This window comes from Mchenga conophoros, linkage group LG19 (genome assembly GCF_057382185.1).
Source record: "Mchenga conophoros isolate Kocher_MC1m ecotype Shallow Benthic linkage group LG19, M_conophoros_male_GT1.1, whole genome shotgun sequence".
In the NCBI taxonomy this organism is placed as follows: Eukaryota; Metazoa; Chordata; class Actinopteri; order Cichliformes; family Cichlidae; genus Mchenga; species Mchenga conophoros.
This window is the reverse complement of record NC_140544.1, coordinates 20,179,538-20,207,433: the sequence shown is the minus strand read 5'-3', so window position 1 is coordinate 20,207,433 and position 27,896 is coordinate 20,179,538. Positions and strand designations below refer to the sequence as shown.

General features: G+C 39.9%; 4 protein-coding genes and 1 non-coding gene across 6 annotated transcripts; 3 read left to right on the top strand and 2 right to left on the bottom strand.

Annotated features, from left to right (window-relative positions):
• Positions 1–6,508: 6,508 nt before the first annotated feature.
• LOC146552142 (syntaxin-11-like) lies at positions 6,509–7,483 on the top strand. Its single transcript, XM_085257497.1, has one exon. The coding sequence runs from the start codon at positions 6,509–6,511 to the stop codon at positions 7,358–7,360; it is 852 nt and encodes a 283-aa protein (XP_085113623.1). The 3' UTR covers positions 7,361–7,483.
• Positions 7,484–8,362: 879 nt separating this feature from the next.
• On the top strand, positions 8,363–11,394 carry stx11a (syntaxin 11a). Of its 2 annotated transcripts, none has more exons than XM_085257386.1 (2): positions 8,363–8,430; positions 10,121–11,394. In XM_085257386.1, exons 1-2 carry the CDS (start codon positions 8,394–8,396, stop codon positions 11,005–11,007), a joined length of 924 nt encoding a protein of 307 aa, XP_085113512.1. In that variant the 5' UTR covers positions 8,363–8,393; the 3' UTR covers positions 11,008–11,394. The 2 variants fall into 2 exon arrangements, with proteins under 2 accessions (XP_085113512.1, XP_085113513.1); XM_085257387.1 differs by lacking the exon at positions 8,363–8,430 and adding an exon at positions 8,736–8,966.
• An 835-nt stretch (positions 11,395–12,229) lies between these two features.
• Positions 12,230–12,312, top strand: trnal-uaa (transfer RNA leucine (anticodon UAA)). The gene has a single exon. It is a non-coding gene; the product is annotated as a tRNA-Leu (tRNA).
• Positions 12,313–13,924: 1,612 nt separating this feature from the next.
• On the bottom strand, positions 13,925–19,036 carry fbxo30a (F-box protein 30a). Its single transcript, XM_085257385.1, has 3 exons — positions 18,862–19,036; positions 15,937–17,986; positions 13,925–15,832 (listed from the first exon to the last, which is right to left on the bottom strand). Exons 2-3 carry the CDS (start codon positions 17,947–17,949, stop codon positions 15,629–15,631), a joined length of 2,217 nt encoding a protein of 738 aa, XP_085113511.1. The 5' UTR covers positions 17,950–17,986; positions 18,862–19,036; the 3' UTR covers positions 13,925–15,628.
• A 3,090-nt stretch (positions 19,037–22,126) lies between these two features.
• LOC146552138 (pancreatic secretory granule membrane major glycoprotein GP2) lies at positions 22,127–27,719 on the bottom strand. Its single transcript, XM_085257363.1, has 9 exons — positions 27,502–27,719; positions 26,885–26,973; positions 26,676–26,780; positions 24,630–24,790; positions 24,401–24,536; positions 23,816–23,910; positions 23,124–23,292; positions 22,789–22,903; positions 22,127–22,684 (listed from the first exon to the last, which is right to left on the bottom strand). The coding sequence occupies exons 1-9, from the start codon at positions 27,587–27,589 to the stop codon at positions 22,509–22,511; spliced, it is 1,134 nt and encodes a 377-aa protein (XP_085113489.1). The 5' UTR covers positions 27,590–27,719; the 3' UTR covers positions 22,127–22,508.
• Positions 27,720–27,896: the final 177 nt, after the last annotated feature.

Genomic DNA, 27,896 nt, shown 5'->3' with positions numbered 1-27,896 from the left:
AGGCCTAATGCTACATAATGTAATAAAAGTGCAGGGGGTCTCCGTGAGTCAGCTTGCATGTGTGTACATGTCCTCTTCATCTACCTGTGCATTTTGTGCTATCATAAAGGACTATGTATAAAATTCAGACCTAACAGATGACTCAAGTTTTATGTCTGAACGGAATTTATTGCACTGTATAAAAAATTTTTTTTTTAACACAGCTATTTTTTTTTTAATCTTTGCACTGCACAGTTGCACCGTATATGTTACAGAACTGCAGAAAATGTGATTAACTGTAAATCAGTTTACTATAAACATGGCTGCAGCTTGCTTTTGGGGAAAACACACAGAGACAGCAACTGTAATATATCGCATTAAGCATGTTGTTCTACAGAGGTAATCATCTTATCACAGTTAGTAAATATTTGATTAATTTGACACCAATTTTGTACTTTAAATAGGAATTTCAGATATATTTTAAGACGGTTATAGTTACTGGATCTTATCAGTAAAACCTAGAATTAAGAAGGCACTTTTTTATGCTCTGACCCATTACATTGCGATCCCGTTATGTAACAAAACGTTCTGTAGGTAAAACTCACATTTCCATTTTAAAAAAGGGAAATTTGCAGAGGAACGTGGCAAAGTGTTACAGTGTTATGGTTTGTTCAACTGTCCAAGTGCACAAAGTAGACCTTTGTCATTGAGTTTAGCAGATTTGCAGCTTTTCATTAAGAATAAGAAGTCTTGGCTAGTTCACAATGAACAGTTTCCCAGTGTTTCTTTAACTGAGCCTGGTAGGTCTGGACCTTTGAGAAACAGTGCAGAGAGTGTCAAAGTTAGAGTCTGATGTTAAGAGTTAGTTTGCTGATCACATGCCCAGATCACAACTTGTGACCAGGGAAATGTACATATGAATCTCATGCAACATGGTTTATTGCTGCTTAAATTAGAACCAGCTGACTGAAAAAAACAGATTACATGAATTTAACTGGAACTTTCAATTTGTATTTTCTTTTTCTTTCCCCCCCCCCCCTTTTTTTCCCCTTCTTTTTGTTTTTTAGCTGCATCTGGTGCTGGAAGTTAAACACTGCAATCTATAAAAAGCCTGAACATCTTTGGGAAAATATCTAAAAATAAAAACTGTCCACAAAAATAAAGATCCATAAGTCTAATGCACATGCTTTTTAATCTTATGTGATGTTTCTTAATATCACCATCTGTCTCAAAAGGTAATAACAGAAATTTGTTAAAACAATAATGTGAGCTGCATATGTTTACATATGACTTGGAGAAGTATAAAGCTTAGTCTTTAGTTAGTTGCTCGTTTTGTGCTGGTTGTGTGTATGTGTTTGTTTGTTTTTGTGTTTTTTGGAAACTTAATGAGCTTTGCTGGAGCAGATTAAAGTACTGTTGTATCTGTGGCCCTGAGACCTGATTGTTTTATCACTGACATCTGCTGGATAAAATAAATACTTCAACATATTGCATAGACTTTGAGGCATGTTGCACAGACAATGTGGCAAAAGTGAATCTCTGGCAGAAGTTCACCTCTAATTGATATGTTTTTCCTTTGGTGTACATCATTCTTTCTACATACTTGAACCAAAAGAAACGTGCAGCTCAGCCATCACTGTTTATACCACAGTGTCACCAACACTAGCCTGTCCTCAGGCGCAGGGGGAAGAGTTCAATAGAAATAAAAGTAGTTCCTACATAAAACTGCCCTCGGGGTTTCTAGAAAGAGATATTGCAGCTGGGGCTTTCAGATCTTTTTTTTGTTTTTTGTTTTTTTTAGCTTTGAGCACCACCAAGTTAAGTGCCATTAGTATCATTTATCATTTATTCAGTATTAGACTTCTCTCAAGGTTAGAGATCCAAAACAGAAAAATGTGTAAGAAGAAATGTGTTTCATGGGTGAAGTCGCCTTTTAAGTACAAACACAAGATATATAAAAAAGAACTTATTGTTATGCAGAAAAAACAAATTTAAAAAAGTCAATACTTTTAATATTCCTTTTCCAGAGGGTTCCCAAGGTATTCCCAAGCTAGACAAGATTCTCTTCCCAGGTGGGCTTGCCTGGAGCACCTGCAAAGGAAGGCCTCCAGGAGGCATCCAAACCACCTCAAAGTGGCTCGTTTTAAGATGCAAGATGTCTGAGCAGCCAGTGGGTCTCAGGATTTATTCCAGGGGTTCTGTGATGGTTAAAGGGGGAGTAAAGCGGGCCAGAAAAATGTCACAAAAAAGCATAGGTCTCCAAGTCTCCGTAACACTGCTGAAGAGACTGTTATTCTTACGATAAATAATACAATTTCAGAAAAATTTTCATAATAATAATACATTTTATTTAAAAGCACCTTTCAAGACACCCAAGGACACTTAACAATAGAATAAAACACATAATAGAACAATTACAATGAAGAACAATAAAAGCAAAAAGCACAAGATAAAATAAACAAACAATAAATTCACAGTGAATATGCAGATTTGAACAGATGGGTTTTGAGTTGATTTAAACTGGGGGAGAGAACCAGTGCTTCTAATATCTGGGCGGTGAGAGTTCCACAGCCTGGGAGCAGAGCAGCTGAAAGCTCTGCTTCCCGTGAGGGTGTGGCAGAAAGAAGGCACAGCAAGCTGGATAGAAGAAGAAGATTGAAGTGAGTGAGCAGAAGAGGTAGTGCTTAACAGATCATCCCTTCCCTCTAACTGGACAAACTGAGCATAGCCATGTCAGCAAAACCACTAGTAGAACCACTGAATCCCAAGCATTCTGGGGCTTTTTCATTAAAGTTGTGTTTAATCTTTGTTTTACTAGTTTTTTTATGTGTTTTTTTTTTTCAACTTTCTTGGCTCTTCATGAAATATCAGATCATTTTACACTTATTGACTGTGAATTTTTGTCAAGTAAAAAACATTTGATCTGGTATATTGAAAATAGCTCTCTGCACCACCCAGATAGATGCTGCATGCCTCTCTAACTCTGTTTCCTGAGCCATCCCTCTGATGCACTTCTTTCTAATCCTGTCCATCCTGGTCTGTCTTCAGCTCTGCCACCTCCAGCTCCAGCTCCACCTTCTGTCTTTTTGTTGGTGCCACCGTCACAAACCATACATCACAGCAGGTCTCACTAGCATCTTGTAAAACTTCCCTTTCACTCTTGTATAGAGATAAATGAAATAAAGTGGTCAATATTTCCGTTGCTCAAAGTTGTAGGTGACAGTTAAACTATAAAAACAAAGTTCAGGTTCTAATTTGAGATGTTCTGACTGACCGATTTATTTTTGTTGCCATCTAGGGGTCGATCCTTTGGTCTTTTGCTTTGTTGTGATTTGAACAGACAATTGACCAACAAATGCATGTGTTAGAATTTGCTTCTTGTCATCGACCACAAAAAATGACACAGGTTTCTTAGTCTTTAAGGATTTTCTAGGATTTTGTGTGAAGGTTTAATTCTGGAATCCTGTTTTGGCGTCTTCTTCTAATGATGTTGAGCTTTAGCTTCTTTTCTTTTATTTGAGTTCTGTTTCCTGTGTGGTTTTTGGAAGTTCTTCTTTTGGGGTTTTTAGTTCCCACAGTGTTTCCCTTGTCTATGTTTCCCCTCCATATTCTTCCACCTTCTGTGTTATCATGTTTAGTGTCTAGTATCAGCTGTCTTCTGCTTAAATTTAACAGTTTGCTTTTTAATTTTCCTTCCCCCTTTGTGAAGTAAAGGATGTTGTGATTGTGTTTCACTTGTGTCTTTTTCCTCTTCTGTCTGTTATTCCCCATTTAGTCCACAGTCTATATATAGTCCAGTCTTCCTCTTTCTCCTTGTCTTTCTTTAATTGTCCTTCCTGTGCTGTGTTAGGGTAATCTTTTTGCCCTTTGTTTAGCTTTCTTTTATTCCTTTTTTAGTCAATACCCAGTTTCTCTTTATGTACTACATTTGTGTCCTCTCTCCATTAGCCCATGACACCAGGTCTTAAGAAGGCGAGTGAGAAATGTGCTAAAAACAGAAACGGTGAAAGAGAACACTACTGCTGGTTGTGGTTTAGTGGGGAATTTTTAACTTCACATGGTTTCATTTATGCTTTTGTCTTAAGAGTAAAGTGTCAGTTATGCTTATACAGCTATAGGGCACACGTTGGCCTTCAAAAAAAATCCCCCGTGAGAAACAATCCCAGTGACTCAGAAACTCAGTAGGCCGATGGAAATTACTGCTCATGCACATGCAGCCTATGCACCGAATGATCTATTCAGCTTGAGTTTCTTTTTCTGGCTGCATGACTGAAAATCACTTGATGGTTGGTGGCTTCACACTTAGATTGTGTTTCATGAAACAGGAAAGGATGTAGAAGTATTAACTAAAGAAGGCAGTGTTTCATGTCTTCTTCTTTTTCTTTTTTTTTAGACTTGAGTTTTTATCATATAAGAACATTTTGGTCCCACCCCTCTGGAAGATAAGCTATCTCAAATACTTCCTCTTTATTTTTTTTAACATGTCGTGTGTCCAAAGTCAGTGACCTCTATCCCTGATGTTATCTTATATGTGCTTTGTCAAGGCCTCAGCACAGCCATTTACCCCCTTCATTGCCATTTCTGTTGATAGAAAACAACACCCGAGAACGCTATTTTTTTTTTTTTAAAAAGCAGTGCGGTAAAGGTGATGATAACAGAGGTGAAATGTAAGCACGAGTGTTTCATCTTTATGTTAAATCGTTAACAAGCATGGCTTTGTCCTACTGTACGTCACCTCACGTCTCCACGTGACACGAGAGGAATGCAGAAAGTTTTGTTTTTAAAAACCTTTCCTCATAAGCAGGTCTATCAGAGATGATGGTTAACAGTTTTAAAAAATCACTTGCTCTTAAAGCAGCCGTCGCTCTACTAACTGGACTGAACTCCCATTTTCATGATCGCCTTTAACTACAGAGGACAAGGAAGTATCTGAAACTCATCTACGGCTAACTAAGAACAATACAAGTAAGATATAATAATTCTATAATCATAGCTTCATAGGTTTTATATTCTTTAGGTTTGCTCAGGGGACCTTTTTAGTGCAAATGTTGTCAGCACAGCATCATGATACAAGACATTAAACTGTTAGTGAGTTTATACTGCATCTGATAGAAAGGGCGAATTTGTCTTGATGAATCATATGATGCGTGATTTACTACTGATTTAAAGAAAAGGGCCAGTACTGGCAAAATCATACAGCTATGTCCATGTACTTTACACTGTTAATGTTTACAGAAAGTATTCACATCCCAATAAGGCTTTTTCAGTGCTCAGAATAATAGATTATATGTTTCAATAATGTAAAATTTGTATTATCTATTGTAAAAATCATTTAAATCCAACCAGACTTCCTTGTGACTGAGTTCATGTCTGCTTTGTATGATGGTGATCAGTAACATGATTTGCTTTTCTTCTGTTGTTTTTGTTGAGTTAAGCTTAAAATAATTTTAATATTATTATTTTTGTTTTTGGGGGGTGGGGCTTTTCAGGAAAGTAGGAAATGAGAGTGTTAAAGTTCCTCAAGTCCAAATCAAACCTGGGCTGCTGCATTCAGCCTTGAGGCTCATGTTTACCTGATCTGCTTGGGAGCTAAACCGTCACCAAAGCTTAAAACACTTTAATTCAAAGTATTGCAACAAAGAAAAAATCCAACAGCTTCTCTGTTTGAGAACTTGTTTGGCAAGTCTTTGACAGACTACACGTCCTAGTGGATCAGGAGAATTCATCTAAGATTACTCGATACTGGAGATGTAGAAAATGTGCCACAGTGCTATGCACTGATTACAAGACCTTTGTGTTTTATTTTGTAAGATGAGCTTAACAGAATAAAAGCTTTACAGTCATTAGCTGGCAAACAGCTTTCTCTTGATGTTTTTCTGTTTTAGCTTATAAAACAGGAAGCATTTATGTCTTCAGCAGGGATGTTACAGCCAATTCAGGGTAAAAAGGTCAGGCGGTGGCGGTCGGTTCAGCAGTAAGATGTTTAGTTGTAATCAATTAAACCAAGTTTGAGGAGTAAATATTTCTTTTAATTTCAATTTGAAATGTTTTTATTCATTTACTTTGGAAAAATAAAAACTAAAAGCAGCTGCAAAGCTTACTGTTTATTTATTTTAATTTACACAACGCACTGCACGTACTCACGAACCCACAGATGATAATAATCTCCTCAGCTTCATAACGCTGAGGTTTTTTTTTTCACTTTAAGACACTCACTTCTCCCATCGTCATCATTTTGAACTGCTGCAGACTGCTTTTTTCTGAAAAAGCAGTCTGCTCACACACACAGACACACACCTAGCTGTTCAACATAGTTTAATTTCAACTTTAGCAGCCAAAGAGCCAAATACCTCCCTTAGAAGCTGAAGACTGGCCTCAAACATGACTACAAATGAAGAATAAGGTTGCTCATTGCCTCTAAAAGTTGCTAAACACTAAATATATTGGATGTGATGCTTTTTTTTCAAGTCACGGATGAACCTTTTCTCCCAGATGAGTAAATCTACCTTTTTTCTGTTTCCTTCCAGCCATGAGAGACAGACTGGGACACCTGCATCAGGTACAGACTGACACGGAGGGTTTTAGTACAGTGCAGCTAGATAACCTATCAGATCATGAAGCAACAGCTGGAGATAATGAGCTGGATGATGTCCTGAAGGAGGCCCAGCTGATACGTCTGGAAATCCAGCAGATCCAAAATGACATCAGAGATCTGAAGGACGTAAACTATCAGGCTTTGAATAAGACTTCAGACTCCATTGTGATAAAACGGGACTCCAACGCAATTGGGGCAGATATTAAACGCAGAGGTGAAGCTGTGTTGCAGAGGCTGCATATGCTAAATAACCTCAGAGGTGAACTGGAGGTCCAACGCGGCAGTTTGGACCCCACAGTGCGCATTGCTCGAACACAGTACCACTGCCTGAGCAACGCTCTGCGGGAGGTGATGTTCAGCTACAATGACACAGAGATGAACCACAGGGAAGCCTGTAAAAAGCAGATCCAGAGACAGATGGAGATAGTGGGTAAGGAGGTTAGCATGGAGGAGCTGGAGGAGATGATGGAGGGTGAAGAATTGACTGTGTTCAGCATCCAGATACAAGGGAAATCTACCCGGTCTGCACTAATGCAGATAGAGAGCCGGCACCGTGAGTTGCAGGAGCTGGAGAAGAGAATCGCGGGGATCCAGGAACTGTTCCTAGATGTGGCTGTCCTCATGGAGGAGCAGGGAACAGGAGTGGAAAATATCCAGAAAAATGTTCAAAATGTTGGTGTGATCATTCTGGAAAGCAGGGTCTATTTGGATAATGCCATTAAATCTGATAAAAACAACCCCTTCAAGAAGCTGTTTTGCGCCTGCTTTCCATGTTATCACAATTAGGTCTTATGAAGCTTTTATTGATTCTGAAATATGGTGAAACTTTTAATGAATCGCACTGGCTTCCAGGATACACCCACAGATGGGAGCACAGTAGATGGCGCCACTAATAGAAAGGTTTGAACACTGATGGTGATGAAGCCAAGTTGCGCTGGTCATCATAAAACAAGACCCACCGATTGGCTGACTCTCCGTTTCTCTGGGAAGAGCTCCACTTCCTGCAAGCCTGAATTGTATAGGTGCTTAAAAATAGATCTATAGTAAAATATTTATTTAAGGCATTTATCTGTAAAAGCAAAGGGCAATTGCTAATGTAAAGACTCATAGAACTGTTAATATTTAACCTTAAATACTTAAGTTAGGTGATTTTAGATTGTTATTTTAGGTATATTTAGACTTTATGTGATTTTATGTGAAGTTGTAATGCGGCCTTTATTGATGGAAGTATAAAAGTTTAGCCATTAACAGGCTGGTATGACTGTAACAATTAATGATTTCTGTTCAAATGTTGATAAAGCCTTTGCTCCTGTAACTGTATGATACCAGCCAAAGGACAGTGTCAGCAGTCTGGATATCAGCCTATACTAAGTCTGTGTGACTTGTCCCCCTTAAGTAAAATAATAATAAAAAAAAAACCCTTGTGTAACTATCGCTTCTTCATTTCAGCTTGATCTTTATCATCTGTAATTTGACATTGCGAGAACTTCAGCTTTTTAAATACTCTGATACATTTTCACTTTTTCAACACAGGACTGTTGCAGCTGACTAAATAGAGCAAATGGCCATAGCACTTTTTCTGTTCCTACATATAAAGCAATTATGAAGGCTTTTCCTTGCCCAACTACCAAAGAAAATTGCTTATTACAGGTTACAAGACTCCCAGTGTTGTAACGCCCCCCTCCCCCCTTCCCCTTTCTCTCAGAAATGTAAATTTTAATACTCGTTGTATATTTTTAGACCTGATCATTAAAACCACATGTAAAAATATTGGGGTTGCACTTTCCACTTGTGTCAAACACTTGTTCCTGAACACTAAATGTGTTTTATGTCGAGGCTTTCCTTCCGTTTTCAAGGTTAGTGTTGAACTTCTAATCGCGTTTTTATGTTAGTATAATAAGATGAATTTCTTTTTTCGTGCTTCTTGTATTCTTTTCTATCTTCACAGCGAAGAATTTAAACTAAAATGAAAATGACTGAGATTCGTGGTCGACTCGTGAATCTAAAAGGTTTTTACAACACAAAACCTTTATTGCGCAAATTCCAAATGCGCAGGATTTGACATAAAAACCACCATATATAATGACTGTGACTGACCTACACCTCCTTCCTGGAATCAAACCCGAGAAGCAGTGAAATGTGTAAAGGGGAAAAGGCGTTATCTTCCGCATTAATACCCGCTGCAGGGTATATGGGCAGTGTAATGTCAGCGTGTCACTTGTAATGTATAGGACGTGATGCAAGACCTCCTTCAAAAATACCAAGTTGACTCTGGTACATGTTGAAATTTGCATTTATAACCGAGACAAAAAAGAGGAAATGAGTCTTTCCGTACTCGCCCCTTCTGCTTTTGGGACTTTGATTCTCTAGTATCGGTGGAGGACACAAAAAGGTAGGCTGTTTGCGCCTTCTGTTGTACTCTCTATATAGATATAGGCTCAGTAATCGATACATAGGTGTATTGTATCATACAGGTCGATTTCTGTATCAAAAGATTGCTTTCGAGCTATTCTGTTTCCTCCCGATCTCACCTTATCACGGGAGAGGATGCTTTGCGCTTCTCTGATGTGGTTTTTTCCACTTTAGTGAGGATTTTTAACATTATCTACATCACAGTGCACCTCAGGAATGGATTGGTTTAGCAGGAAATAACCGCTTCCTGAAGGACAGGAACTTTTAAAATAACTTCTATCTCATGATGATGAGAGTGATACAGCTGAGGAAGTAACTCACCAGTTTGCTTTTGAGGACTTTTCACTGACCTACAGCCACCTTGGATTGTACATCAAAAGCTGTTATCGTTATCTAAAAGTGAGACTTAACATTTATTCCTTAATGTTAATAATAACATATCAAAAGAAGAACTCAGTGTGATACCAGCCCCTCCTTCTCTCTGTTAACAGGAGGTTTCAGTGCAACATTGAAAGGAAATGACCAAAGAACATGACCCATCTTATTTGCTATCCAATATCCAGTTTCATTCTGTAAGGGACCGGAGGTTTTCCACACATTAAAAAAAACTGTAACTTAACTTGTGTAGCTTTGCATGATTCACATTTCAGAATAATCTCAAACATTTAAGTTAACGTGTCAAATAAGTCATTGTAAGTCCTCTCTCTTTATGGCCACCGACCTTTACTCCAATTTTCTTCTGATTAGCTGAAAACAAAGGGCTTGAATACAGATGGGTGGGGCTTCTGTGCTCAAGGCCAGAGAGCTGTGTGCCTGAGATGACTATGTTAAGGATATATGTAAAAAGTAAATGTAAAAAGTGACATCATATAGAGCTGAAAGTAGAAACAACAGTCCAAAGCCTGGTTGTTTTCTTGCATGTGCTGACCTCACTATTTGAAACTTCTGCTATGTTTAATATGAACAGTATACATGTGACAGGAAATAAGATGAAGAGGAGCAAAGCCAGCAAAATAAAGTTGTGCCATTAGAATTTTTGATATTAGTTTTTTATCTAGTTCTTCACCACAGAGTAAAGAGTGCGTTTCCCACAATTCCATTAGCGAGGTGAATAAATGTCTATGACTCTTGCAGGTAAGATGAAGGACCGACTGACTGAGCTGCAGGCCTTCACGCCTGCAGAGCAGGAGTACAAGCCCACAGAGAACGAGAGACTCGCCGGTGAGGATGAGGAGCCTCTCGAGCAACACGCCATTGTGTTTGAGGGTGAGGACATGATGGATGGCATCTACAAGGATGCCCAAGCGATGAGGAAGGAGATCCAGTTGCTCAGAATGGATGTGAAACGTCTGGGGAAGCAGAACACCAGGTTCCTCACATCAGTCAGGAGGATCAGCAGCATCAAGCGGGACTCCAACGCACTGGGACGAGACATCAAGGCCAGAGGGGAGTCCATTTATAAAAAGCTGGAAAAAATGGGGAAGCTGAGCAAGGAGCTGGAGGAAGTCCACGGAGTTACATCAGCTTTGGCTCGCATGGTGCGCTCGCAGTATGTGTCTTTGACCAGTGCCTTCCACAGTGCCATGTCTGAATACAATGAGGCTGAAATGGCGCAAAGGGAGAATTGCAAAACCCGCATCCAGAGGCAAGCAGAGATCATGGGCAAGGAGGTAACCAGGGAGCAGATAGACGAGATGACTGAGACGGGCAAGTGGAACGTCTTCTCGGATAATCTCCTGCTGGAAGGGAGGACTGCCAGATCTGCTCTCAACGAGATTGAGAACAGGCACAAGGAGCTGCTGGAGCTGGAGGGCCGCATCAGGGACATTCATGACCTTTTTTTCCAGATGGCGATGCTGGTGGAGCAGCAGGGCTGCATGCTGGACAACATAGAAGCAAATGTAGGGGCAACAGAGGACTATGTAGCCAAAGCTTCAGCGCAGATCAAGCAGGCTAAGATATACAAGAAAAGCAATCCATGCAAGAAGCTGTTTTGTTGTTGTTTCCCATGCTGTAAATGAGGCGACACCAGTTCCCACCCCCTACCAGAACATTTGATTCAAATCCGCTTTCTCTGCAAATGTTTCCACATGAAAGCTTTTTGCTGCTCTAGATGTGTCCAGATATCACATTCTGGTATCATTTTCTTTATTGAGTTGATATCAACTAGTCAGAGTGATTCAAACCACATGCACATATGCAAATATATACAGTGCGATGATGGTAGTTACATTTCCTGATTGCTACTGAGAACAGCTTATGCATACATGACTGCTGTAAAAACATCGAAATTATTATTTCATGTGACTTGCAGCTTTGTTTAGCTTTTAGCTTTGTACAGTCTGCAATATTTAAGCCCATAAAGTATGATTTTATTTATAAATAAATGCCTTGGAGTGGCTATATTTGGACAACTTGAATGTGCATCTACAGCTAAGCTTGGAACCGGTACTTGCTATAGACGTGTTTCTTATTGCAACCATTGCTTCACAAGTGTGTAGAAACACTGATCACAGCTCAACCAGCAATTGTGGTTAGCTGGGGAGGCAAGTTAGATTTGTGAGGATTGTGCAACTATATGTTAGCCACCCCCATGTATATCATCACCAGCTACAAGCCAAGGCTGTGCTTTTCCTCCACGTGTTGCTTCACATAAAAAAACACAAACACACAAATATCTGTGTGTCAGCTCCACTTTAGAAAGTCAATGATTTTGTTTATCACTGCCAGACAACCAACGTCACCAAAGCCAGTGAAATCTCTTTAACAGGGCAGTTTGCCTGACTTAATGCGGTGTTTGCACAGGTAATGTTACAGGAGAAACAGAACAGAATGGCAAAATAAACAGGTCAGAGGACTTTCTGTTTGCACAGGAGGCCTATCTCACTGCCCTTTGTGATGGTAGTAAAATTTAAAAACCCTTATTTCCCCGTGCCTCTGGGCCAGCCCATCCCTCACTGGGGGAATCCCAGTCATCAGCTGGTAAACTGAGGGTGTTGTGACTCAGACTGCTGTGTACCTGTGGGAGTTTTCAGACTTAACTGCCTCTGCTCTGTGTTGAAATGAGTTTCAGGGCTGCAATGATTGCACTTCCTCAGCAGTGCTGTGCGGTTTCTACTGGGGGCATTTACCGACAAGAGCGCGTTTATTTGAACTGTGGCGTCACGCCTCTGGTAGCTGTGCGTGCTGGAGTCACACGGCTTTATCTGATGTGAGCCATGCGCTGATTGTGCACGTGCACTCACCAGGATGGCCGAGTGGTTAAGGCGTTGGACTTAAGATCCAATGGACAATAGTCCTCGTGGGTTCGAACCCCACTCCTGGTAAAAACGGAAGTTTTAACCGATGTTTGGAGGAAATGCGTGCAGTCTTATGCACTTCAGGACGACTTTACTCTTCATGGTCAGCCTTTCTGCGCTTAAGCTCCCACAGTAATAATTGTCACCTTCCTTTGAGATTCCTGTTGCGAAGCCATTGTTTGCCATTGCTTTGTCTGTTTTTTTCTTACCACGCATGTACTCTGGTTCAGCTAAGAAACTAAGAGAGATTTTGGATAATTACAAGGGGCACGCCTCACTGCCTCACTATAGATTTGAGACTTAACAGGTATTTGATTACACAGTGTGGTCCAAATGTAAACAAAACGGCAGTACAGTAGCAGATATTAATATTTAAATATTCAAAAGCCCCTAAAAAGCAGTAGTTGATGCTTTCTAACAGATTTACAAATGCTGTAACAAAAGGAGACGTAATTGCAAAGTAACATGCACGTGAAGAAGCTTTCATCATTGCCATTCTTCAGTGACGCTTTTATTCAAATATTTGAAACGAAGTCAATGATGAGGACTTTTATACTTTATTTTCTCTTCATTCTTATCTTGAATCAAAACCCACCAACCGGGGACCAACAGCTAAATCACATCCTGGCTCATCATCGCAGTGGAAGATGTTATGTACCAAGAGGCCTATTTATATTTCCTGTGTGGACGGTTTCGCACCCCTGATGGTGAAGGTCTGTTTATGTGGTGCCATCTAGCGGTGAGGGAAATATTATTTCACAAATGCTGTATTATTGTTTTCCCAGTTTCACAGACACTGTATTAAATCTCTCAAGACTTTGCTGGCACTAAAAGAAGACAATGTGTCCTATTTATATTCTTCTGCCTTTGCAATGGATCAAAACGAAGGAATAAAACACAAAGATATTAGAGTACAGTTTGAAATGGCTTTTGAACCAATCATATGTAGACTAAGTGGGTCTGAAGAGAACATCTGTTAGTGTACACCTGATCTAAATATACAGACATACCTCTGATAGATACTGAAAAAGATTAAAAGTCGAAACATTTAAGAACTCAAGAGTCTCTTTATTAAAATGGACCAAAAGTCAAACAAATGAAGTTGGCATACTGTGGTGAAAAAAACAAAACAAAACAAACAAAACAAAAGAAAAAAAAAAAAAAAAAAACCCCATCAGCAGTGATAATTTAACCCAAAATACTGATACACTCCAGGTGCAAAGACTGCAAAACAAAAAGTGATCTGGAGACCTCTTACATGCATGAACATCCACAGAATAAAAGCCTGATTTGCATGCTCAGTTCCTCATTCAACTCACTCGGACAACTTTAACGCCAAAGAGTTAGTGCATCTCATCAGGTTTTGTTGATTTCATTCTTTCTGTCTCTTTCTATAATATAAGAAAGGACATAAAATGTACTAATATTAATGCGTGGTGCCTGAGAAACAAACTGTATAAATTAGCCTGTAACTGGACTGATTACATGCAGAACAGGAAGGAGTAGCATTCTTGCTGCTTCAACAAAGACAACCTGTCAAATTTAGGATTTAAATTTTACAGTACATGCCGTCATGTGCAAATCAGTAATTCAAATCCAGACCTAACAGAGGCAGACTTGCATTTCTTAAAACAAAAAAAAAATAATAATAAATGTACCAGTACAAAAAAAACGAAGAAAAAAAAAGAAATCACACAAACTGAAAGAGACAGTTTAGTTTTGACACAGCTTGGGCTTTCCTACATCCAAAAGAAAAAGAAACACACACCATACCCATATTTCATCACTAACTAATGACATGTCTGTCATTTTAAACCAGTTTCAAAAAGTTTTTGAAGATTTCTTTCTATATATGGGAACTACAAGTTTTGTTACATCAAATTTCTTAATTCAGACAAAAATAAATAAATAAATTGTTCAACAAGCCCAATCACGAAGATTTATAAGTTTAAAAAAACCAAACAAAACCTTACTGATAAACATGAAAACCATGTTATTTCAGCACTGCAACTCACACCACTATAATACTGAAACAGTTCCCCACGGATCCTGTAATAATAAAGCAGCTGACCAGCTGTCGTGGCATTTTCAGCAATTTTCTCAAATACACTACGGTGAGATGAAGCTTCATGATACGACCCTGAGACACCAACAATACGTGAAAATAGCGGACATGTAGTGCCAAAAAGAAAAAAACAACTTGAAAACCATGATAAATAGTGAATATGAACATAGTTAATGGTGCTTATTAAAGGAGGGAAGTGTGTGCCCGTTATTTTTCCTAGAACCTGGCCTGCAGGATTTGTTGAGGTCTGACACTGAGGGGAAGGAAACCACGCTTCCTGCTAACCAGTCACTGATGATTCACCAGGTACATTCATTATTTGACTTCGCTACATTTAGATTTTTGAAGAAAAGAACCTCTAAATAATTGCTGGTTACTTGTCAAAATAGCTGGTAAAAAAAAAAAAAAACCCACAAGCCAACCGTGGCTTAAAAAACAAACAGGAAAAAAAAAAATAGTACTGACACTCAACTGGTAAATAGTGTTGCTTCATGTCTCTGTACCCTGACTAACAAAGCCGCCTCTTAGTCAGAAGTGTGAAAAAAAGTTGAGGGTGGACCACTGTTGTGACTGCTAAAACATGCCAAAAAAAAAAAAGGTGTGAGCATGCTCATGCTGGTGCAGTTCAATAATCCTGTAAAGTGGAGCACAGACGTTTGGTCAATGTGAAAATGTAGAATTAACGCTGTGAAATCTGAGTTCTAAGCAGTACACACATGGTCACTGTAGGTATCTAAAGAAGATGTCAAAGCGTTCTAGGTAGCAGTAACTGTTCTAGCGTGAAGCAGTGGAGAAATCTCACAGATGTTCTGAACGACCTCATGGCGAGAAAAATCAAGTGTATCTCAAGTTAAGGCTCTACTCTTACCAATGAAGCACGGTACTGACTTTTTGATATAAAAATTGTTTAAAAATTCTACACCAAAAACATTCGATATTTACACAGTGTCAGAGTAGGTAAAGATACAACTTCAGTACACCAGGATTAATATCAGAGAGGAAGATACAACGCTAGAACTTCAATTTGCTTTTTTATAGTCCTGATGTGTGACTGCAGCAGGTCAGCCTCAGCTGAAGTATATGCCAGCTCACTACTGGCTTTGTCTTATTTGAGGGATTGAAGACTGTTTCCACTGTGTAGCAGAGAACCACAGGTAAAGTTCAACCAGGAGTTGTCTTTCTGAGGCCGGAAGAGTCGTAATGTCTGTAAACACTGGAGGAAAAATGTGCATTTGAGTTCTATAGGACCCAGAGGAGTCTGAAGGATGACCTCACCGTTTATGCTACTGGTTTGAGAACTGAACGTAAACACCTCCCTTCCTTTGTGAGCTCTCTGGTGAAACACATGCATGGCAGAGGGATCGCCTCCTCCCTACGAGAAATTGTGTTAAATTTGCATTTCTTGAGGTGATCAGCCATGCTGGCGATGTTTGCAAATTTCCACTCGTTCACTGTACCAAAGGCTGTGCTGAATCGCCACACCTGAACAGAAATAGGAAAATTTGTTTATTTTCATGTGCTGAGCACAAGACAGACAAGTGAAATTTGCTCTCAGCTGTCTTTAAAGAGTGTGCAAGTGGACAAACCTTGTTTGTGATCTGCCATGAGGGAGACCCATCAGCACGCCGTTTCTTCTCCCACAGCAGAACAACCATGCCACGCATCTGCAGCAGGCTGGCACACACATCTCTCATGATGCGGGACACTCTGGAGAGCTGGCACAAGCTAAAGCTGTCCAGAAAACTTGCTATGTGCTGCAAAACTTCAAATGGAAGACTGCTGAACTGGTCACACTGAGAGCTAAACTGGCAGTTCTTTCTTAGGCGCGTGTCCCCAGTTTTCAACGGCAAACCAGGCTGCACCCCGAAAGAACCCAGGTGCCTGTCGTGGATGATCCGGAAGCCCTGAACAGATGGACAAAATCGTCTTTGGGAGTAGGTGCAGCCGTAGTAGGCCAAGGGGCAGCGCTGCTCCATCCAGCCATTGAGTCCAGCATGAATATCTCCATGAACATTTTTGAAATGAGATGAGAATTCATCTCGTCGGAACAGCTGCCCACACACAAATGTGAACATGGAGCGCTGTTTGGTTTGGTATCGGGCCACACATTCAAGCACTAGGTCCAGTCTGAGAGTGTGGAAGGGGCTGGGGTTGGAAAGCTGTGGACTGGCGTGATCGCAGGCTGAAGCTGAAGCAATATCCCCCACCATGGTGTTGGTTGCAAGAATGGCAGAAGGGAAGGAGAATGTTTGCGTACCAAAATCAATGTGGTAGCCATCAACAAACCTGCTGTCTGAGATTCCTCTGCCTCCTGGAGAATCGCCAAGGCAAAAAAGCAAAGCTGCAGTGATAAGGTCAATGCCATGGAGGCCCATGGGGTCATCTGCTACCTCCAGGTCAGATGTGTCAACTGCCTTGTCCTCCATCTTCGCTCGAAACAAATAAGGATCTGACAGCAGGGCCCGACGTCCATTAAATGTAAACATACTTATTCCTCTAAGCACTTCTACATTCTGTAGCTTACGCTCCAGGCACCTGTACCTGAGTTCAGTGGGTAAGTGTTGCAAGAAGTTATTTCTCACATGATCAGACAGTAGGAATGGCATTGGAGGTGCAAGTGGTTCTTGTTGAGGCACAGGAGGTTCCAGTGCTACAACAGGCATGTAATTCTGAGGCATCTCTGGCCAGACAAGGTTGGAATCATTTATCGGTTCATCAATGTCGTCTTCCTTCTCATCAAAAAGCAACTCAACAAAATCATTTTCTTCAACCCAGTTGATACCATCTTCTTCTCCATCGTCTATAGCAGCGCTCTCCACTCCGCCCACCGCTCCCAGCTCGCACTCTGAATCAGAGTCACTTTCTTGCATATCTACATTCTTCCCGCCTTCAGCAACATAAATACCATGGCTATCACCATTTTCTCCATTATGGAGTGCTCCACTCTTATCAGTCTTTTCACCATTTAAGTTTCCAACAATTACATTAATGTCCTTGGAATTAGTGAGGATGTCCAAGGCAGCAGCTAAATTTCTCCTCGTCTCCACTGAAGCCCTGTACAGCTCATTAAAGGGCTCTTCCTCCATTTCCACTGTTGCATTACCTAACACTGTCTCTGGTAAACTTGATGCTGTGGCCATTTTATCACTTTCATCTAATTCTTTATCTCCATTCTTCGACACAGTGGTCGTGACCTTAAGGGACTCTAACAGCATCCTTTGATCCTGCAGAGCCAAAGCCATGTCTAACTGCTCCACCTCATCGAAGTCTTTGCTCAAGTTTTCATAGGACTTGCGATCAGCATAGCTGACAGGCCAGCGGTTCCACTCCATAGTACAACATACTATACTTGCAGGACACGTCTCAAGGTGTTGTGCCATCCTGACCCTTGCAATAGTGAAAGGGCAGCCAAACCCACTGTTGAGGCAAGGGAGGCGTTCATAGGGACACAGCAGACGATGTTCCTCTAGTTTGCACGAGTGAAAAACTGCCCCACAGACAAGAGGACAGCCAATGAGGTCACAGGAAACACCTGTCTCTGGTCTCACCATGCATCTTCTATTGATGCATTTAAGGCAGTGGGGGTGTAGAGTCTCCATTTTTTCCCCTAATGATAGCTGGAGAAGGTGTCCAACCCTGAAACAAAATGATAAATAGATTTATTTTGTTGAGAAATCTCACACGTCATGGTAACACCCCTGTTTTTAGGTTTAACTGGAACAAAACATGTCTAGGGTTACATTATACCATCTATGCAACCATTTAATAGCACACGTGCCTTCAAAAAGCCCTGTCACCGATTCCCTCCACATGCACTGTAAACCTTTACGCTATTCAGTAACATTTCACAACACCCATCTTAGGTTTCATGGTCACACCAGTTTTTCCAGGACTTTCAAGGCAAGCCTGAACCCTGACCTTTAGGCCCTGTAACTTGCCCTTAGTTTTTCAAGGAATTCTGGTAACAAGTAAAACAAGAACAGCGAACAATTCAACCTGCCAACCGGGTGCAACACAGCCACCAAAATACTTCTGAATTATAACGCCGGGCTTATTTGGTCATGCTGCTTGTGTAGGGGATTTGTGGGATAATGAACGCAAGCTAAGAGGACAACAATCATATTAAAGACCCACAACAATGCTGCAAGCCTTAACAATGCAGTGCAACAAAGAAGAGCTATTATTCAAGTCTTTAATGCCTTGGCCGGCGACCGCTGTCTAAATTACGCAAGCACAACTGGCTAAAAACACAAACAAAAACACAGCAACAACTCCTAACACATCAATCCATCAACAGATTACATGTTAACAACATCCAATTGCAGCTTGGCAAGTATGCATTTACGTGTCAATGTATAAAGTTAAAGAATGACAAGCTAAGTCACAAAACTTTAAAAATCTTAATAAGTAAACAAAAGAACATCAACAACATGACTAGCCGGTTAGCGTTAGCGGCTACACTTTGTTAGCCTAATTAGTTAGCTAGCTCACAGCTTCTACAAACAACTTACCCGAGTCGCTGGGCTCTCCGAGTGTGCTTTATTTATATTGTCTAACTTTTAACAGCTCCGTCGATGCCTGCAGTACGGAAACTGTGACTACACAAACACCCCGCGGTATTAAATGTGTTTAAATCTTCTTATGAATTGAACAGGCTGCAGCTGCTTCCTCGCTGCTCGGGGTCAGTCGGAGTTATGTTGATCCTGATACTGCGGCGCAGTACTACGTCATCACGTAAACCGGCCGGTGTCCCGGTCATATTTAGGTTTATGGAGGCAGACCTGAGAGCACTGAAATAAACAGAGTGGGAAAACCCCCGAGGGCAGTTTTACATCTATAATCACTATTAGGGTGCTTATGATGCAGTCTGGGAAATTTAATGGGAATAGACTCCTGAGATAATATTAATTAGCTACCCTTAATTAATATTTTCCTTCCAAGGAGACAGTTTCCTGTCATTTTTTAAGTGGTCTCCAGCAATAGTTCTTCTGGCTTTCTAAAGGTCTTTCAAAGTATTTCTTTGGACATTTGTTGCCTTTTCACTAATTTTCAGAGGAATGTTTTTATTTTTGTTAAGCTACTTAACACTGACCTATGAATCATACCAGCATGACAAGGCACTTAACTCAAGGAGTGAACCATTGTTCTGACACACTTCGTTACTAGAAGCCTGTGGCAAAAACACATAATTTGTTCCAATTTCTTTTTTGAATCTACAGAAAGTCAAAGACAACATGATATAATGGGCATAAAATACTACTGTTGAACCAACAAGGTGATTCCCAAAGAGCCATTAACTGAAAACGTAGCTCATATCATAGCTCATATCTATCTAGACAGCATGGTGTGCGGTGTGTCCTTAAAAAAACTTAAGGAAACTGGACAAATGGAGGACAACAGAAGAAGTGTCAGGTATAAAATCTGTCTGCAGCTGGCACAGAATTGGCACAGAATCGGAAAGTTATGGCTTTAAGAAAGAGGAAAAAGCTTATTAAAGATGCATCTAACTCTACTATGCACCAAATCATCATTAGACATGGTCCTAGTGGAAGGGTGGCTGTGAAGAAACCATTCTTATGGAGGTAAACTGGAATAAAAGGCTGCAAACTTTCACAACAACTTGACTGAAAATCAGTGGCAACAAGTCTGATAGTGTGGTGAATCAAAATCAGTATGTGTGGGAGGAGGGCAGGAGAGGTACACTGCATACAGAATACTTATATGCTGCATTTCTATGTGTGTTTGTGCATGATTCATAATTAGTTTAATCTATTTCCCATTTTCACAGCAAAAACATAAAGAAATGAGTGGTGGCTCTAGACTTTTGCATGGTACTGTATGTAGGCATACAAGTAAAAATCAGAGGATGCTTAAAAAACTCAGAAAGACTAATTACATTTTTATGCATAAAGATAAAAAGACTGGGGTAAAATTATAACTTATCCTATCATAAATAAGTCTTTCCCCTCTGTTCGAGAAGGTAAAGCAAGATTTGGAGAGATGGAATTCCCTACCTGTTTCTTGGCTAGGACGTATAGCTTTGATTAAGATGAATATTTTACCTCGATTGTTATAACCTGTCCAAATGATTCCGGTTATATTTTCAAATAGAGTGATGAAGGATCTGAATAGTTGGCTAAGCTCTTTTATATGGAGCAAACGTAGACCAAAACTTAAGATGGCTACACTGCAGCTCCCAGGTTCAGTAGGAGGTCTAGATTTACCAAATATTAGAACATATCAATTGAGTACTCACATGAGTTATATTCATGACTGGGTCACAAATAATTCACACTCTATCTGGTTGGGGATTGAAACCTCTCTTTCAAAGTATCCATTAAGGGACCTATTGTTTTTCAAGAACTTTAAAGATATTAGATTGAGCTGTGATAATCCAGTCACACTTAATACACTTAAGGCCTGGCGGTCAGTATGTCGAATTGAGGGAAGGTTGAAGCTAACATCTATGTTTACTCCTATTGTGAATAATCTTGACTTTCAACCGGGGATGTTTGATATAGGTTTTAAGGAATGGAAGAACAAAGGAATTCAGAGACTGAGGGACTTATTCTCCGATAATGTAGTTATGCCATTTGACCAAATGGTTGAGAAATATTCTCTCCCCAAGCATGACTTTTTCCATTACTTACAGATAAGGCATTATATTTTGCATAGTACTAACTTTAGTGAGAGTCATGAAGTCTCTCCTGTTGAAAAATTATTATTTTTAACAGACAAAGAGGTACCTGTGAAGATATTTTATAAGGCTTTATATTCTGTACTCTCAGGGACGTCACAGAGGCTTAAAGGCAAATGGGAAAAGGAATTAGGTATAGTAATTGATGATGAGGAGTGGGAAGATGTCTGGAGTTACGCCAAATCAATATCAGTTTGTAATCGTACCAAAGCAATACAGTTAAAAATTATACATAGAATGCACATATCTATGTTTCGCAGACATCAATATAATCCTACCCTTTCACCCATGTGCCTTAAATGTAAGACAGTAATTGGTACCCTAACTCACAGCTTCTGGTCGTGTTTGAAATTGCAAGAATATTGGTCTAATGTGCTATTTGAAATGGAGAAGATTTTCGGTTGTGAATTGGAGATGGACCCTCTGTCTCTCATACTGGGCCTCCCCAGCCGGCGATTAATATCCAAGAATAATAGGAGATTGTACTGTGTTCTCACCTATGCGGCAAGGAAGAATATACTACTCCAATGGATTTATGAAAAAGTACCAACTATTAAAGGTTGGAAAAGAGTAGTGTTGGATTTAGTGCCACTGGAATATCTTACATGTATATTGCATTCAAAAACAGATCAATTCTTTAAGGTGTGGGAACCATACTTGAACTATGTGGAACCTGATGTTTCTAATATTATGTTACAAGGATTCTCTTGAGTGTTTAAACTGTAATGGAACTGAGCTGTTTTTTTTTTTTCTGTTTTTTTTATGTGTTTAGTTATCAGTTTGTTTGTTTTATGTTTGTTTGTCTGTTTGTTTATTTTTTGGTTTTGAATTGTACACTGTATTATGTTATGTAATTATGTACTATTTGTGAAAATAAAAAGGAAAAAAAAAAAAAGTCTGATTACTGTTCATGTCATATCCAGGAAGCATTAACAGCAAATTCACATCCATTTTCATTAAACGTGAAACACGATTAAACATGATTAATTTAAGAACATTGTTTTATTTACATCTGCTATTTGGGTCACGTGTTAAAACTAAAACCATGTGACCCAAAACTGAGCAGCATATTTGTGTGTCATATAACATTAAAAAGTAAAACATTAAACGTTCGGGCATGTTTTTTGTTTTGTTGCTCTGGATCATATTCAATTGAAAAGGCACTACAGTTGCTTTTTGAGTAAAAGCCACACATGCAAGAAAGAATTTACTTCAGTGAAAATACAAATGGTATACAGCAGTTGAATTAAGTAGCACAAAATAAAAATAATGACATAAAGCACAAGTATCTTAATATCAGGAATGTGTTTAAGAGAAATGTTTATTACCCACAGCTTTTTACAAATCAAACAAATTTTTTTTCTAATGAGCATAATACACAAAACATATAACATTATTATAAAAACGCGTGTACGTATGTTTTCCTGTGTCCATTTACTAATTCTATAAAGTCCATACAATTCATGAGGCCACTTCTGAGATGTGATGAATGTTGGACAGGGTAAGCTGTGCTTCCCGTGCTGGGTAGAAATGTCTGGAGCGAAGCCACAACCTCCCAAAGACTCCTGTTACCAGCAGCAAGACAAGCAGCAGTCCTCCAAGGACAAAGGTCTCCACAGCTGGGACTCCTCCTGCATCTACACACAGGTGGGTCTGCATGCTTATGAACTGCTTACAGTGTCTGGAATCTTTAAACTATGAAGTTAAACTATATTAACTGCAAAGACTGAATTAAACATACCTAGACTGGGATTTTCACTGTGGTTTAATAGTCGTCTTATGGGTCCGTAAGACACTGTATGGGACAGTGGTATTTCTCTCCGTGTTCTCAGTAATCCATCTTCACCGGAACAGTTCTGTTTGGCAAATACACGAGTGAAATGTGAAATTTAAAAACCAACATAAGCAGTCAAATATACAGTCATAAGCACTGTATATTTAAAATGATGGCAGCTCATATGGCTGAAAACCACTCCTAGGCTGACGGGTCTATATTGGTGACATATAGCAGGCTACTTGTCTGAACTGGCTCCTGACTATCAGTTTGAGGAATGGGTGCAGCATGAGGTCACTCACAGGCTGACACAGACCAGGACCACTGTGGCAGATCTGGACGTTGCAGTGAAGGAAGACGTTGGTATAAGAGCTGCCGACAAACTTAAACATTTGTATCCTGAACGTGGCCTCTGGGCCCTGACCGTTCTTCAGCACGCTCAGAGTCTGGTCGTTGGTCAACACTGGACAGCTAGAGGGAAGGAGACAAGTCTAAGAGGCCTGCTGATAGCAATGAAACACGATGCTGCACTTTAAATATAACAAAAGGAGAAACAGCTAATAAAAAAAAATGCAAACATAACTTGAGGTGATACAACACAGAAGTGTTTGAGTGCTTTCATCTCTTCATCTCTTTAGCTCTGAGAAATCTTGGTGCATTTCATAACTCTGCTGTTGCCAACAGTACCAAATACTGCCTGGTTGTCAAGGGCATGCACAGCTGTTGAAGTGAAATGCATGTGGCCTCTCAGCCAGGAGTCACATGACCAGCCTGTGAGATTTGTTGTCTGGACAGCTCTCTATGCAACAAACTCTCTTATTTCAGATTTCAACAGTGCACCCATAGGAGGAGGTGGAACTGTTTGCTAATGTGGTGAAACAACACAGCCACGGAGAACGCCATAAACAAGCTTCCACACCTTCAAAGTATGTGGTGTAAACATGGCAATCATGCATTTTCATCTGCATTCAGTTTAAACAGTCCAGAGGCAGACCTGTCTGCGATGAAGGTGTAATGAATATTGCTGTATGGATCACTGGTCGGCGTAGCCCAACATCTCTCCATACGCAGCTGCAGATGAGAAGGTATCTGTGACACAGACAGAGTTCGGCAACGGTCAATTAATTCCTTAAACAGGACAAACAGTTTTCCATAACGCACAACAAAATGATGACTCATAGTAAGTAAACAACAGGTGTACCAAGAGATTATAACAGCACGAAAGAGGACTCAAATGACTGTCTAGTCATGGGTGGAGTGTTAGATTTCCAGCACTGGTTGGAAAACTACCCACAAAACATATTGCTTAACCTTGTGTAAGAGCACACCCAAACTAACTCAAAAATAGCTGTGAATATTAACAACACTTTGAATGCTTAACAGTCAGAGCCAAGTATATATAATCCCTGTTAGATATTAACAGATATACTTATCCTGCCAATCAAATGCAAATACAACATATTGCTTTTGTGCATCATTCCAATTTGCAAATATATAATACAGCTTGTTAAGGTGAGAACTACATCTTTACTATTTGGAGGTGAAAAATATACTAAACTGACATTTCACTGCGATTTACCATGAAAACTTTTACAAAGATGTTATCCTCCAGAGTCAGCGATGGCACAGTGGTCCACCTGTCCTCAAAGGCTTCGTCTTTGTACAGCAGCATTGACACTGAGAAATTCCCATCCTCAGTGTTCAGAGTGATAGGTCTACAGAGGCAATGGGTTTATTAAAATAGGCCAAATGTTGAGAACAAATCATTCTCCAGTTGGAGAAAAGTCAGAAAAGAAGAAAACATTTACCTGATGTCCACTCTGATCATGTTTTCTCCGTTGGGCTGTTGGACCATGTAGTTGATGGGGTAGCGGCACGCAAATGTTATGTTGATGTAGTTTCTTGTGATAATATCTGAGTAGTTGTTGTGTATGGTGTTTATGAACACCATGTGTGTGTCATCTGAGGCCTATGGAGAGAACATAGCATGTGTGATGGTCAGTGAGGGGAAATGTAGCTTGTTTACTTTACCGTTACTTTTTAGATTTTTATAGAAATAGGAATCAATAATGCTGTTTTAGGTAAGAACAACTGCAGAAACCTGGAATAGAAATTAAGTGATGGGCTGATTAAATAGTGGAGATCTTAAGAGAATGTCTTTTATGAAAGTTTAGAAGTTTAGTTAAGTTTGATGCCTTTGTCTAACTAATGTCTGGATTGCGACATCATAAAAGACATATACACACGAGTCTAACATAATGCAGGTTGGGCGGCCTTTAGTCTGCATGTTAAAGTATCCTTGGGAAAGATACTGAACCCTGAGTTGCCACCATGCCACCATATTCATCAGGGTGCAAGTGTGTGTGAATGTTAGAAAGCACTTAGGCATAGATAAAAGCACTGTGTGGATGTTTGTGTAACTGAGTGAAAGAGACTTGTATTAGAAAGTGCCTTAAGTGTTCAACTGAGTAGAAAGGTGCTATATAAGTACCAGTCCAACTTAACATTTAACAATACATAAACTCTACTGTGGTACATATGAATACTGGCAAAGTGGATTTGCTAGCATCACCACATTCATTTTTTAATTCAATTCAGTTTCATTCATAAGGTGCCAAATCACATAACAGTTAGATCAAGGTGCTTTATACTGTAATGTAAACAACCTATAATAATACAGAGATTAAGTTAAAGTTAGGTTGAGTAGTCACTGGGATTAAATACTCTTATTCAGCTGTCACCATCCTTTTAAAATAAACCATAAAATGGGAACAGGTGAAAAGCTGGTGTGTGAAGTTTCTGCAGGTCCCTGTTGAGATGCAGGGTGGTGACCATGGTTACAAAGCAGGACAAACTGTCTTTACCTCTAACAGTTCAACATTTTTTACTACTTCTTGGTAAACACTCAATCGCTCCCCCGGGGCAGCCTCAATGAGAGGACCACTGACAGATCTCGCAGCAAACTACATAACCCCCCACTGCTACGTGCACTTATCACGAAGGCTCTGAGTCTTATACATCCAGAAATGTCAGCGAGGAAACTGTAAACGTGGCGTCTCTGATGGCAGGGTGTAAAAGGTGCTACGGTCAAGGTGAAAGCATGACTGACAGCTGTGACATTCTTCTCCTTTAGCAACAGCCCTTTTTCCTTCAGAGCATACTTACTTTCCTCAGCTTCTGTGCAAAAACCTTGTAAATCGCAGAAATTGAGTACTGAGAGAACTGCTGAAAGCCGTGTTAACCTTTTAGGTGGTTTACAAGAAAATTTTTAAAGCATTCCAAGGATTTAAAGGACACTTATGTGTTAAGCAGTGGCCGACTTTCAGTGTAGAGCAGCTGGATTAAAATAACCGTGAGCCTCATTGCCCACGTGAATGCTGATAAATAAAAAATACAAGGCCATTCAGAGTCCCATTGATGCTTTAAATGAGGCCCTGTCCTGTTATAGGCAAAAAGAACAGCTCTGTCCGTCTTTCTTGAAGAAATGCCACTCCTCCCCTTCTTTTCTCTTCCTTCCCGTCTCTCTGGGTTCAGCGTGTGTGCCTTTCTCTGTCCATCTATTATACTTGCTATGAGCTAATTTCCATACAAAATCTGAACACAGAGCCTCATAGTCCACATTCACAACACAGTAGAAAGAAGGTGATGGATCATGGATCTGAAGATATTCCTGCAGCACCTGTAGACCCTTTAATTCATTATGAAGAGAATCCTCTTAACATTAATGGAGGTAGTAAAGAGTAACTTGTCTTCTTATCAGATTTACCTGAATTTAATATCTGAGTTCACTCTTAAAAGATCACCTGAAGGAGCAATCCTCTATTTTTTTAAGGCAAATCAAAGATGGATCATACCATTATAGTGCCGCAATCTGACAGATTTGTCTTAATGCTGAAAACATAGTCCTCTCCGACTACATCACCACGGCACTCCGGATCATTTAAATGCAAATCCCAAGCCTTAAAAGAGAAGACACAAAGCAAATAGAGACAAATATGTAATAATTACTCAAAATGACACAGTGCTCTTTGGCATTATTAATGACTGGTCAGTGATGACTTACGTAAACAGGAGGAACTTTGTTGAGAAAAAAAGCGCTTGGAATAACAAGCTCCATACGGTCGTTGGTGCAAATGACAGTTTCATTAAGTTCTAACAGTAAAAAAAACAAAGTTATTTTATCAGTCACATTTTACACTCGGCACCTATAAACAGGTATATTACTATTTAACCAGTCAGCACATGTAGCGGACCAACAGTGTAGCCACCAATAAGTAAATCAACCAAACCAACAATATCCAAATATTAGCTTTAGAATGATTATTTTCCTCTTTTGTTGAAAGTTATACTATGACTCAGTACTTTTGAGCATTATGTATGTATATACAGGTCATTTTCTATATATTTTTCTTAAAAATTAGCCTCAGTCATTTTCAGAGAGTCAAGACCTGAATGTGGTTGAAACCCGTCACTGCATTTAATGTCAAGGCATACAGCTTTTGCCAAAGGAGGCACCAGTTATACTCCAGCTTTCACTGGACTTGGACTAAATCCTCCTCTCTTGAGTTAGAACCTTTTTACAATTATTGCAGCCAGTAAAACAAAACAAAACATGCTAATCAATAATCAGTTTGTTTTTTGTTCATCCCCAGATTTGTGAGCTGTGAAACGTGTGCTCACCCTCCGCCTCAGACTCCAGATAGACTGCCGAGGTAACCATCCTCATGGTGAGCAGTAGCCAGACAAAAACCAAACTGGCAGATGCCATCTTCCCTCTGCTTTCTGGTAGCTCAGCCACTCCACTACCTTTTGGCTCCTTCTCTGACACTCTGTGAATCTTCTGGGAGCTATTCACCACAGTCTGACACCAGAAAATGTAGTACCCCTCTCTTACTCCAGCCCCTTGAAAACTAAAGAACTGCGGCCCTCCCTCAAGCCCTAAAAAACACCAGCTTGAATGATGCCCCCAACAACAATGAGATTCCACGCATGAATAGGGGGAACCGGGGGAGTCCAAGGTAACACGCATGTCACCGCCTACTGTGGCGACGTTCTCTTAGTAAACATCTTATGAC

Excerpts from the sequence above, each read along its gene's own strand:
- LOC146552142 (XM_085257497.1), top strand. The coding sequence starts at position 6,509 with ATGAGAGACAGACTGGGACACCTGCATCAGGTACAGACTGACACGGAG.
- stx11a (XM_085257386.1), top strand. The coding sequence starts at position 8,394 with ATGTGTTTTATGTCGAGGCTTTCCTTCCGTTTTCAAG. Across the intron at positions 8,431-10,120 it reads GCTTTCCTTCCGTTTTCAAG|GTAAGATGAAGGACCGACTG; the intron begins GTTAGTGTTGAA and ends TGACTCTTGCAG.
- fbxo30a (XM_085257385.1), bottom strand. The coding sequence starts at position 17,949 with ATGGAGACTCTACACCCCCACTGCCTTAAATGCATCAATAGAAGATGC. Across the intron at positions 15,833-15,936 it reads CATGGCAGATCACAAACAAG|GTGTGGCGATTCAGCACAGC; the intron begins GTTTGTCCACTT and ends ATTTCTGTTCAG.
- LOC146552138 (XM_085257363.1), bottom strand. The coding sequence starts at position 27,589 with ATGGCATCTGCCAGTTTGGTTTTTGTCTGGCTACTGCTCACCATGAGG. Across the intron at positions 26,781-26,884 it reads ACAAAGTTCCTCCTGTTTAC|GCTTGGGATTTGCATTTAAA; the intron begins GTAAGTCATCAC and ends TTCTCTTTTAAG. Across the intron at positions 22,685-22,788 it reads CAGTGAAAATCCCAGTCTAG|ATGCAGGAGGAGTCCCAGCT; the intron begins GTATGTTTAATT and ends ACCTGTGTGTAG.